We start from the raw sequence: 13,642 nt of genomic DNA, 5'->3' as shown, positions 1-13,642 counted from the left end.
AAACAGACTTTTGTAAGTAAACCTTGGGATGGATGGAAGGATGCCCACATCTAAACTTGATGTGAATGATGTGGAGACGAGGTGCTTTGCTGTTTTACAGCTATTCTGTTCGTCTTCTGTCATCACTGCTGTGACCCTTTCCTGATCCATATTATGTGTTACATGCTCTCATAACTTTCCAGACCATTGACCTTTGCTAGATTGCATAACTGCATAATTTTCTCAGCCAAATACAGCTTAATTCATAAAATAATTATTTTGAACTCTGCCACATTAAGTGTTGCCTCTTTATACAATTCACACACCCCATCATCACTGAAATTTTGACTTTCTTTTAATTTTAGTTAATGAAATAGGGCAAAAGTTGCTGTTTTTTTTTTTAACAAAGAAGCATAACCAAACACTTCAGATAAGAATTTTTTGCTTTATCTGAAACATGCATCAATGGATGTGCCAGAAAGCATGCTTTATTATTGTCCAAACATCTGGTCTCAATTATTAAAGCATTTACAACAGAAATATGTCAACACTGACACTGTGGTACGATACATGAGATTAGATCTGGCATTCAAGAGTTCATAGTGTTGAAGAGTTCAAAGGGATGACCATAAGAATCTCACACACACCCATGCGCAAAAGATCAGTGTATCTCGTCTGAATTAAGTCCCCAACCTCCATAGCTTGCCTTGCAAACTTGAAATGTTTTAAGGTCTAACTGAGGCCTAATTTAGTGAAAAATATAAAAACAATAGCGTACATGAGTAGCGTCATAAGTGCTTGGATTAGATGTGGCAACGCTGCTGCAGTTGTATCCAAAGTAACCCCAGTTACCTCATGTTGACACAATGGATTGCTACATCTGTTGACATTTTAAGCAAGAATGTGTGACAGAACACTCACAATTTAACGTAGGCAGATTCTTTTGTTTTCCCCTTTAATCGTTTGGAACTGGATTTCTATTTGCTGAGTTCCCAAAGCTGCATTGTATATTTTAGACTACTTAATTACTTTGGTGCAATATTTTGGTTTTTCTGCAATCATATTACATTATGTCAGACTGTTCAAAAAAACCTTCATGCATTCAGTTACTGTATTTGCTGTAAGTAGAGTTCATTAGCTGCTTTATAAATAATTAAATAGTTTAGTCATGTGGTTGGGTTAGGGATCTCACTGGTCTCACAGTCATAAAATGATTAATGGAACAAAAAGAATAACAAAAAACACACAATATGCTTCACAAATATATAGTCGAACTAAAAGATTATAGAATGACTCAAATGCATTCTATGAAATAATGCATTCTAGCACTGTTTACAGTGTAGATTAACATACATTTTACAGCTTCAGAGTAATGACTTCTTTGCCAGTGAGATCACACATATTGAAAAACATTACTCCATGATCAATCATGTTTGCTAAGTTTTTCATGCCTCTCAGTCACGAAAAGGCAAGATTTCATGATTCCACCAACATGATAAGAGACAAAAATATTGTGTAATCTGATTCACTGCTTTTTTGTTATTTAAACTGTGCAATAAAAGATACTTTAAATCAATTATTTAAGACATGCTGCATGCATGTTTAAAAAAAAAAAACATATTTATTCATATACAGTTCCATGATGGTTCCTCCTCCTTGGGTTTCTGCAGCCTGAGGTATTCATTGAGCATGCGGTTGGTTGGGGCCATCTTCCTGATGTATTCATGGATGTTCTCTGTTTCATCCTGGACTCTGGTACCGACACTCACCAGTCCCCGGCCTCCTTCCTTCCACTTAGCGTACAGCCTCAGGGTGCTGGACTTGGGGTGAAACCCTCCATGCATGGTAAGGAGCTTCCTTGTCTTTATGTCAGTGGCTTCTATCTCCTCCTTTGGCCAGCTTATTATCCCAGCAGGGTACCTGATCACGGGCAGGGCGTAGGTGTTGATAGCCCCGGATCTTGCTCTTACCATTCAGCTGATTTCTCAGGACTTGCCTGACCCTCTGCAGGTACTTGGTGGTTGCAGCTTTCCTAGCAGCCTCTTCATTGTTCCCATTTGCCTGTGGGATCCTCAGGTATTTGTAGCTGTCTTCTATGTCTGCAATGTTGCCTTCTGGTAGTTCGATCCCCTCAGTTCTGACTACCTTTCCCTCTCTTTGTTATCATCCGACTACACTTCTCCAGCCCGAACGACATTCCAATGTCATTGCTGTATATCCTGGTGGTGTAGATTAGTGAATCAATGTCTCGTTCACTCTTGGCATACAGCTTGGTGTCATCCACGTACAGGAGGTGGCTGACAACTGCTCCGTTCCGTAGTCGGTATCCGTAGCCAGTCTTGTTAATGATCTCTCTGAGAGGGTTCAGGCCTATGCAGAACAGCAGTGGGGACAGAGCATCTCCTTGGTAGATCCCGCATGTGATGGTGACTTGTGCTACGGGCCTGAAGTTGGCATCTAGTGTTGTATGCTACATCCCCACTGAGTTCTTGAGGAAGGCTCTTAGGGTCCTGTTGATCTTGTTTATCCTCTGGTATTCTTGCCAATCCCATTCTGTGCCCCACTCATATATTGATCCTTGTGCCTGTTCATCTTAGCCACTATGATGCCTGACAGGAGCTTCCATGTGTTACTGAGGCAGGTTATTGGCTGGTAGTTGGATGGGACTGGTCCCTTCTGGGGGTCCTTGAGGATCATGACTGTCTGGCCTTCGGTTAGCCATTCAGAGTATATAGTATATACTATATACTCTAGTATATATATATATATATATATATATATATATATATATGTGTGTGTGTGTGTGTGTGTGTGTGTGTGTGTGTGTGTGTATGAAGAAAAATCTAAGTTTTGGCAAGTCAACGGAATTAGTAATTAATATGGGATTATCTTGATGAAGTACAAGCCTTCCACCCATGGACTGGGTGGCAGGGGTCCTTCGTGATATACAATGCTGTGATTCTGCCTCTGTTAATATATATGTCCTCTAAAGAAAAGAAGCTGCCATTAAACATTTTGGAGGCCATACTAGATAATTATAGAGGATAAATGACATGACGCTCCACCACACAATGATAAAATGAAGTCAAGTTGCACCAAGGCCAGCCTGCTTAAGTTATGAAAAGCAGCCATTGATGAGCCTTCTTTATGATACTGTCTGTATTTATGGCCCTTGTGAGGTTAGTGGAAATTTGCAGATCCAGGTATTTGACTATTGTCACCAGCTCAGCTTCTCCTGTAATAAAGAAGGAATGAGGTGTGTGAGCTCTCCTCTTAAAGTCTACCACCATCTCTTTTGTGTTCCCCACATGGATGTATAGATTTTTTGCATCACACAAGCTAAACCTCTGCACCTTGTAAAATTTTCACGCTTCACCTAACCCTAACACCAAAAGCCTAATCCATTGTAAGATTTTTTTTAACATTATGGTACTTTTGGGTGAAATAACAGCTGCATCAATACTTTAAAAAAATGCTCATTTTTAGTGAACTACATAAAATTATAAGTAATATACACCAAAAAGTAAAATTTAACAAAATATGTCACAGACGTGATGTAAGTGAAGCCTTTTTTTTCCAGGCCTGAGGGATCTGAGAATACAGAGGATGTGAACCCCAAGGAACTAAGTCACTAGATAGCACAGTCGTCTCTTCTCACTAGGGACCCACACCAGGAGATTTCCCACGCTTGGAGCATTGTGTCATTGCCGTTGCACTCCCTCACTCATGTCCGTCTGTTCTCACCCACTCATTTAATATATTTGGTATAAATCCTCTCCTCCTCTTCTCACCCCTCTATATTCTGCTGCTGCTGGATTTATTCTCTATCACAACAAGACATTAAAAGCCACATTTTTTTCCCTCCATATCATATAAAAAATTCACATACTAAAGAAGTAAATGAGTAAATAGAGCAAGCTTCAGTTTATGAGCTTGGTGGAAAAGATCATTTATTAAAATGCTATCCTTCTAAAAGACAGTTGTACATTGCACATTTCAGAAATGCAGGCAGACAGAAATTTGTTTTCCTGTTATGTGAGGGATCAGCTAAGAAAGAAAAAACAAAAAAGCTGCTAGGAGGACCAGGCCACACTGAGGTGCGTCTGCACAGCACATGTCTCGTCCCTATGGGAAATAGTGAAGAATGTGCACTTTGGGTCCTCTTCTCCATATTTGCTCTTCTTAATGGCTGCTAAGGGGTTTCCTAAACATACAGCCAGGACACTGTGTGTTTAGAGCACCTATTTTAATCTCAAGGTCACAGGGTTCAGTACAGCCATATGCGATGAAGATGATCATGGCTGGTGATATGATGAACATACAGTGTGTTCTCTTGCGTACACACTGGCTCTGTTAACATTCAGGATGTAGCTGACAGTAAGGACATGGAGCACATGTTGCCTGCATCCTTATTTTCATGTTAATTTCTGCTGGTCACACGTGAAAATCTACAACAGTAACAAAATGTACAATTATATTCTACACATTATACACACTAAAGTCATATTTACCTAACCACCACCCCCTCCTTATTCTTTTAATGTCCTCTGCTCAAGAAGTGACGTTTTTTATTTTTTTGAGATGTGTTACAAGTGACAATCCATGACTGCATGCTCTGGTTTATTCACAGCTCTACACTGCCCCCTGCTGCTGAGAAATTAACCTGCATTCTGCGAACCTTGTGAGACTCTCTTACTGTGTCCAGGCCTACGAGATGCAGGTATCTGCTTCAAACAATTACTTCTATTCAAAGACAACTACAAACCTTGACACTGTATTAGCAAACGATATTTGCTTTTCTTCTGCCACATAACAAAGGAACAACCCACTCCTCCTTAGCAGAATTTATGATCTGGCAAACCCGTTTATCTGGGTCACAATTCTGGTATGACAGACTGAAGAGAGGGGTTTTCACCCAAGCCATAGATCCAGATGATGAAAGCTTCTGATTGAATGGTTGACAAGCGGACAGGAATAGAGCTGGGAGCGGCAGAAGAGTTCACTTCAAAGATGAAAGAATACAGCATAAACAGCATAGTTACTGGCCAAAGTGACACTTTTCATCATTTTTAACAGTCTGTTTTACTTCAGTACAGACTGTACTTTTTGTACGTTATAACTTCAATCTGCTCTGTGCCTGGCTAACAGACCAAGAACAGCACAATCAAGAGTGACCCATAGACTGGTTGTAGCACAAAGTTTGCACACTGCTTCCACGTGACAACAGCGCTCACTGCAGGCAGATGGGTAGTCTTTGGAGTGGAGCAGACAACAAACAGGCTACCTCAGCTGGGCCATAAATCCTGCTTTAGGAGTGTTTGCCACAAGGTCATGGATAACATCTTTGAGCTAGCAAGTGTCCTAAATTAACCACCTTCTTCCTCACAAGTCCCGTCGCACTTCTGCAATACAACTTCACGAAACGACAGTTAGAACTGCCAGGATGATTTCTGAGGCTTTGCAGCGAAGCCTGAGCAACTATGAGGCCAAAACGTCTGAGCTTGAAGTGCAGCTAAAGGGCCAGACACTCTGAAGACAACCTCTTCAAGCAAGAGTCTGACATGCATGTAAAAGTGCGGGAGGCTCCTACAAAAAAAGGGGACAAGTCAGCCATATTACTATACACAGTAATGTGGAGGACAAACTGAGACAGGAGGAAAAAAACACAGAAGCTAGAGGAGGAGAAAAAGAAAGCTGCAGAAGCAGAAAGACAACAGTGATGAATAAAAAAGGGGGTATAATAGAAAGATGAGGCAAATAAGAAAAAGAAAGCAAAAAAAAAAAACCAGTCAATAGTTGCATGTGGAAAAAAGACAAGGCCGCAGACCTTTTGGCTCCAGCTAGATACCAGTAACTCATCTCCCTTCCTGGTTTATCAACTTCTTCTCATCTTTTCCACCTGTGGTTCATCCCTTTCATTCATACCACTCCACAGATTATCCTCAACCATTCCTCTATCTCCCACACTCCCCTCCTCTTTCCATTCTCTGTTACCCTCTTCACCATTATGCCTTTGCATTTCCTCTGTCTCTCTCACACCCTCTTTTCCTTTCTCCACAATCCCACCCACATCTCCTTTTCTTTGCATCCTCCATCCACCTTCTTCTACTTACCCCTGTGTTGCTCCTCTCCCTCCCACTCTCAGTCAATCAGTAAACCAACCAAACGCACTTTATTTGTCTCCGTGTGGCAGTGCAAACACTGCTGTTGCTTTGTATCTCTGTGAACCAACCAGAACTTGGTGCTGTTAAAATTAATTCTAAAAGTTCATATTTAGTTGTAATGTTTGGATTGTAAATCAATTGGCCCAGGCTATCAAAACATAGATGTGAAATATCAAAACTATTCAACAAATCAGCTTTTGTGGCTTAGAAAAGTTAAGATGTGAAAATTTTACTTCATCACATCAGATATTGTAACATTAGTGAGGAGATGACCAATTGTCCTAAGTGCGTGAGTTGAGTTGGGGGTTGAAATTCCTAAGGAAGGGATGAAAAGACTTTAAAACATCTGTGTTTTCAGTCCAAATTGGGAACACTGGCATCTATGAAAGCCTGTCCTTTCTACTTTGAGTGCAGGTCAACAGCTGATTCTTGTCCTGGTGAAGCCGCTCTGGGTATTTGTTTTCTCCTATGTAGAGATATAAACATCCGCACTGCGCTGCATGACATACATTACGTAGTCTAGCTTGTGTTTTGTCCCTGGGATGATGGGCTGAACAGCTTTTTCTGACACACCCACACAGACTCACACACCAGTACCTACTCTTTAACTCCCACCACCAACTGGAACACAAACTTGGGGTTACCAGGATGGGCAGAGAACATCGCACTTAAGGTAGAAATGGAAGAAATGGACCAAAACACACATAATGAACACTAAAAGCATCCAGTTATCCAAACGGAGCCTTAATTAGGTGAGCAAAGGGGCATGAAAGATAACCTCAGACATCTAGGGAACAGAATGCCTGGTAAAACAGCTTTGTTATTCCCCATGTGACTCAGGTTAAATATCCTGGACTCCCCATCAGAGTCTACACCTGAAGAAGCCTGTCAGATGTGAGGTCAGATATCTTTATTAACCAAAAAGAAAAGTCCACCTGCCTCAAGCGCTGAAGACTACCATGACCTGGGTTACTGAGAGCCTACACAGACAAGAAACTTGCCCATTTCACTTTTATATTGCATATAAATTTAAATAATTCCCTGCTACAAATTTCCAGAATGCAAATAACAGTTTATTACAACCTACAATTTTTGCATTTTCATAGTGAAATGTACACATAATAGAATTCCAAATATAGTACATAATTAAACCTTTTAGTGCAGCTAGTAAATGATGTAATCACAAAATGAAACCACTAGATGGCAGTGTAGTTTCACAATTACACCACCGGGCCAATTTGTTTTACAATTCTATTACATAAAGAAGTATAAATTATAACAAGTAACGTACAGTAAGCTACTGCTGTACAAAAAAAGTCAGATTTTGTCACAATAAAAAAGTAGTTGAATAATTTAAAAGAAATCGGTTATCATCACTACATTGTCATTATTTCTAATTGTGACAGAAAAGAGAAAAGAAGCTAGAGATCAGTTTTGTGTCAACATTTTTCTTTTGGTGCACAATCAATGCTTTTTATGAACATGAACAATTAAACAATCTACATTTGTGCTTTATCTTTGCAGTCTTTTTGCTATTTATACTGTGAGTGCTTTGTCCGAGAACACTTTTTAACCTTATACAGCAAGTGCTTGAATTACATTTCAATATTAATTAGGCAGTTAATCAGACTAAGCTAAACTGGCTGAAACTGGCAGAGGCCTAGCGCTCTGTTTCCCTGTCAAGAAAAACATTTCCTCCCACGAGGATTGTGGCCACTTGGGGTTTAAGCCATCCACATTCCAAATCATGTATTTCCAATGAACTGGGTGGTGGCAGAAAAATTAGAAGGAAATCTTGTAGATAAAAGTCCTGCAATGTAGTGACCCATCTATGCTAGAAATGCACCAACACTTTCCCACAACTTGCAGTTAAACAACCGTTACTGTAACTGAGTGGGGTGAAAATTAGTTTAGCAAATGATGACCAATTTCAGTGTGATTTACTTACTGTGATTTACTGTTTTTGACTTTTTTTTCAAAATGAGACACTGACAACGATGAATCATGTTGTCTGTTTCCAGAGAACATTCAGGCAACATTTCCTGTTGTTTGCATGGCAGCTCTTACTAAGATTAACCATTGTTGACCAACTTTTACCATACAGTAAATAAAAGGGGACCAATGATCATACTTTCTGCATCTATTTATATTCTTGGACGATAATCAGCTGAATTTGTTATAATAAAATAGAAGGACCTATTACTCATAATAAAACTCAAAAACAATAAATCCATCCTGAACTAGGGGCACTTAAGAAGTAGGAAATGACAAAAGAAAAGGTGGCGCTGTGAGGCTAAGCTGGCTAAGCTAAAAATGTTAATCTGGTGCCCCCACAGTCTCTAAAACAATAACAAAACAGTCCAATTTGAAAGCTGTTCCCCCTTGAGTTTCACTCCACCTTTTAGGAGCTGGCAGGTGACCTTTATGGACAAGACGTTTGAGAGATAAATTGTAAGCTAACGCTAGCTGATAACTTAACTACAGCATTAAGATGTAGGTCCAGTATACAGACACACATATGTATAAATTTTTGCTATGTAACAGTCTAGCTGAAACACAAGAATGTCACTCACCAAAACCGGATCACAAACATGACAGAAAGGTCCAGTGCCTATACTTATCAACCACATCTTGACTGTAGTCCAAAATAGCATTTTGTGCAGTTCCTCAAGTGCAGTTTTTTCCATTCAAACTGGCTTCTTTTTTCATTTTTGTAGGTTGCCCATGTGCAGAATCTCACAAACGAGAGAGCTTAACTAATCTGAATATGAGGTTACTTTGTTTTGGGACCTTTTTTGTTCCTGGGTCTGTTCAATGTTAAAGTAGAAGTTTTTGTCTAAGAGCAGAGTGTTTAAAGCAGTGTGAAGTCTGAAAAAGTAATTGCTTCCTAAACATAATAACTGCTTTTGCCATCCTGCAAGAGTTTGCGTTATCTAGCAATGAGTCCTTTTTTTACTTACTTTCCTTACTGTACTTTGTATAATTGGTTTTATTCAGCCACAGTGGAGAGTTTTTGAACATCAATGACCTGCTTAAGAACTTGCAAAAGTATCTCAATCAGATTTAAGCTTTATCTAATTGAAGGACTTTGACTAGGTCTCTCGAAAACATTTGTTTTGGGGTCTTTTAGCCATTCAGAGACAGTCTTGCTGGTGTGTGTTGATCATTCATCAGTCTTTGTACATAAACCAAGTGTGCTTGAGCTTCGGGTTACAAACTGATGACCGGACATTCTCCTTCAGGATTTTCTGGTAGGAACAGAATTCATAGTTCCATCAGTTATACCAAGTCCTCCAGGTCCTGAAGCAGCAAAGCAGCCCCAGACCGTCACACTACCACCACAATGTTTGACTGTTGGTTTGGCATTCTTGTTACGAAATGTTGTGTTAATGTTACAATAGACGTAAGGGGACTCAAAACTTCCAAAAAAGTTCAGCTTTTGTCTTCTCAGAATGTTCTTTTGGCGGAGGCTTGAGAGGCTCTTGTGAGACGAGGCTTTGTGTTCTTTTTGGTCAACAGTGGCTTTCACCTTGGAACTTGGAACATTTTTGCCCAGTCTCTTTCTTGTGGTGGATTCATGAACACTGGCCTTAACTGAGGCAAGTAAAGCCCGAGGTTCTTTGGAAGTTTTTCTGAGTTTTTTTGTGATCTCCAGATGATCCAGTCTTGGAATAACTTTTGGTAGGCTTGCCACTCATAGGAAGGTTTTCCTCTTTCCCCCGTTGGTAGATAATGACTTGTTGTTCACTAGAATCTCAGAGCCTTAGAAATAGCTTTGTAACACTTTCTTGACTGATAAAGAAATTTTGTTTCCCATCTGTCACTTTAGATGATGGCATGTTATGTTGCTTTTTGAGATATTTTAGCCTACTTCACAACTGATTTCTTGATTCAACAGGTCTGGCAGTAATCAGGCCTGAGTAAGGCTAGTGAACTGAACTCGCCAATATATCTGGGCAGTCACAGATCATTCACAATTTAACAAGGCGTTAGCGATTACTTTCAGAGCAGTTGAACATATTAAGCCATTACTTTTCTCACACAGGGCCAGATAAGTTTAGATATCTTTTTCCTTAATAAACAAGATTGGCACATTAAAACTGTATTTGTCTTGCTTGCTTGCTTAATCTTTTACAAAATATTATTGAATGATCTGAAACACATGTGTGACAAATGTGCATAAAACTAAGAAATCAGGAAACAACAATGGTTTCTCTATAATATTAGCATAATTCCCCATAACTTCAAACCAAAAATTAAAACCAATATCCATCTTTGCTTTCAAAGAAGCTTATTCGATTAGTCTTATACATCAACCAGTTGTTGTTTCAGACAATTATTTTATATAATATCAATAAAAGCTATATGTAGCCTAAAAAGATAAGCTTGTTAATGATGCAGAGGTAAACCGATTACTTTGAGTCCTGCTAGTGAAGGTCCATCAAATCTTTTCTAATAAAACAAAATGGAATAAATGGGTTTCTAAAACACTTTGGCTTTAAGTGCACCATATAAATAAAATGTACTTAGTTTCTTACTAATATGTATATCTTTACATATTATATCCATACAAATGTTGTTTTGGGGTATTTTCAACTAAGGCCATTAATTCAAGCTTATTTCTGCCTTGATAACTGAAGATATACTTCTGGATGTCCACTGCACTGTTCACAACATGCCAAAACGTACAAACCCCCCTAACCAGTTTTACAGATGGTCATTGCTATGCTTAGAGCTAGATAGAAATGTCAAAGGATTACTATGGAGAAGGGGGCGGCATTATGCTATATTCATATGGATCAGGTCTGTGGACCAGCTGTTGTCCACCTAATAATGGCTCCACTCTGCACTGATGACATATGAATACACAAACTAGACATTCAGACACATTTTGTACAGTGGACCGTACCAAAGCAATCATAACGACAGTATTTATCATTTTAATGAGAACAAATTATATAACCACCATCATAACCAGAGTCATTATTACCTAACTACTGCAGACTCTGGATGGCATTGCAGCTCTTTTTCCTGCGGTTTCTGTTTATTTGGTTAACAGGCAGCAGTGGTTGCGCTCTAAACTGGTAGCAGCTTCGTTGTCATTTATTTCCTGATGTTGATGTTGGGTGCAAACAGTGTCTATGGTAATAATAAACTTTTACAGCTCCTGCTGTTGCGTTAATGCTGTCATCATCTCTTGAGCTTCCTATTTGCTAGAAAACTCCTTCCCATTTACACACTATGGGACAAAAGCTAGAAGCAGGGGGGTGCTGTCATTGTCTGAGTTCTTTATGATACATTTTAGAGCAGAGCAGTTTCCTAGGTGAATAACAGTTGTGCACAACATTAGCTGCAGAGTTCGTCATGACAGAGGGCAAATATATCATTGTTACCTCTACACCAGATAATATGAATGATTAAACATCCATACTCTGGGTATTTGCACAACTATGAGCAAACTTTGCCTGACCACATATTGACATTTGATGACTCGTCTATGTCACTAGACTAAATAAGACACTTAAAGTACCCATCAGCTTTTACAATGGGTGATATTTTTTCCCATCGTGCTGTTGTTTAGCAAATATAATTTGAATATAAATAATCTTATAGAAGTAATTTTAAACCATGATTTTGTTCAGTAAGAAAAACACATTTAAGAAATAGTCACAGTTTTTCAAATAATTTAATTTATTTGGTATGTAGAAAAAAAACCAGTCATATAAATATTATAGTATAAATTAAACTGCACATTATTTTCCATATTCGATTAAAAATGCAATATATACATACAGGTAAATACATAAAAATCATAAAGGACCACACATGCCCATACAAATACATACAGTGAACAAGTTTGACAGACATTGCATGTCACAACTACAAAAGTTTGCCTAATGGCTAAGAAAAGTGCATTTTCCAAATGTGCTGGCCTCTTGCTTGATTGTCACTCAGTCTGTTTAGTAGAACTCTTTCTTTACTTTGCTTTCCAAACTCTAGCTGTATCGACAGCAGTCCATTTTCAGGCATCAGCCTTCAGCTTTCCTCCATTTTCCTTTTTTTTTTCATTGTGTTGCCATCTTCAAATCTACGCCCATCCACAGCTGCTCTCATGTAGCACTCAGCATCTGTACCAGTATTAGCACACGCTTCACGATGAAGCACCTTGTGCCAGACTTCCCTTCCGTTCTCAAATCTTAAGGCGATCGCTAACAAATCCCTTTTAGGCTCATCGAAAGATTTCAAGCCTTCTTCTCCTGTTGGGGCAGATTTCTGGCCTTGGTGCTTGGCTTGGCTTGGCACACCAGATCTCTGTAGGCTGGAGAGCGGAGAAAGCGTGGATAGCAGTCTTTGGCCATGAGCATGTAGATCTTGTGCTGGGCCATGTCGAAACAAGAATGTGTGGGGACCAGCATATTGGCTTTGGTGATGTCACGGGTTTCGTGGTCAATATTAATCTACAAAAAAAAAAGGACACAAGATATTAGGTTGAGTTTCTTTTTGACCACTTATGGCTACGTCTTCTTTGAGATTTGGCATTTACTTACCTCCCGGGGAGCTTCGCTGCCGATAAATTCATCATAGATCTTCTTAGCCTTAGAAGCTAGCTTGGCAGGGCACTTGATATGTTTGTATTCCTCACAGGCAAAGTAGAATGCAATGTTCTCCTCGCTGAACTCAGACATAAGGAAGGCTGTGAAGGCATACAGTCCATCTGCAGAAATAGAGGAAATGTGATTACTCGTTGCACATAATGGACCCAGAGTGGATGAATGTGTACGTGTGTGCATCCACACAATTTACCCACATTTGAATGCACTTTTTTTTTTGTGAAAATGGCATAGAACAATAAAAGAAACAAACTGAGACTTTACTTACATTTGCTGGAAATAAGTTTTTCAAAGGACTCTTTCCACCTTAGGCATTCCTCCAGGGTTGGCCTGAAAACAAATGAAGCATTAGTTTCAATTAGATTCAAACTGGAATTTTGACCAAACACACAATGGCAATAAATGCACCCTGCAGTATTATATTGTATATGTGAGCCTTACTTATTTTTCCCTATTTTGCAGCAGGATAGATTCCAGTTGGGGATCTGCAAAACACTTCCCAGCCTTGCCTTCAGCTCCTTGGCCCTAAGAGAAACAGAAAACAGATTATTTACATTTTTCACCAAGACCTTGATGGCATACCTATTGACAAGCCGTCTAGATTTGCATAACCTAAAACTTACATTGTATTTTAGCTTCTCAGATGCTCACATGCAGATGTACAGTGATAAAGAAAAAGCTGTTCTCTATCATCTAATCCAAATCCCCAAACATCAGTGTTTGCAAGAAGCTTAATATACCTTTCCAAGCAGCAGGTAGGCAGTGATGCTAGTCCTTTACACATAGCAGCAGGTTGGAGCTGGTAGGGGTGGTGTTTCGGTTTTGTGGTGCTCAAATTACTGTTCAGTAAAGCTCAGTATGGAACGAGATTGTCTGTATCTGAAGAGA

General features: G+C 39.3%; 1 protein-coding gene across 1 annotated transcript; it reads right to left on the bottom strand.

Annotated features, from left to right (window-relative positions):
• Positions 1-11,817: 11,817 nt before the first annotated feature.
• Positions 11,818-13,642, bottom strand: rgs16 (regulator of G protein signaling 16). The gene is made up of 5 exons (XM_085137770.1): positions 13,495-13,642; positions 13,196-13,279; positions 13,023-13,084; positions 12,692-12,858; positions 11,818-12,601 (listed from the first exon to the last, which is right to left on the bottom strand). The coding sequence occupies exons 1-5, from the start codon at positions 13,536-13,538 to the stop codon at positions 12,386-12,388; spliced, it is 573 nt and encodes a 190-aa protein (XP_084993896.1). The 5' UTR covers positions 13,539-13,642; the 3' UTR covers positions 11,818-12,385.

Source organism: Neolamprologus multifasciatus, chromosome 17 (genome assembly GCF_963576455.1).
Source record: "Neolamprologus multifasciatus chromosome 17, fNeoMul1.2, whole genome shotgun sequence".
Taxonomy (NCBI): Eukaryota; Metazoa; Chordata; class Actinopteri; order Cichliformes; family Cichlidae; genus Neolamprologus; species Neolamprologus multifasciatus.
The sequence above is the reverse complement of the archived record's forward strand: the minus strand, read 5'-3'. Positions and strand labels throughout refer to the sequence as shown.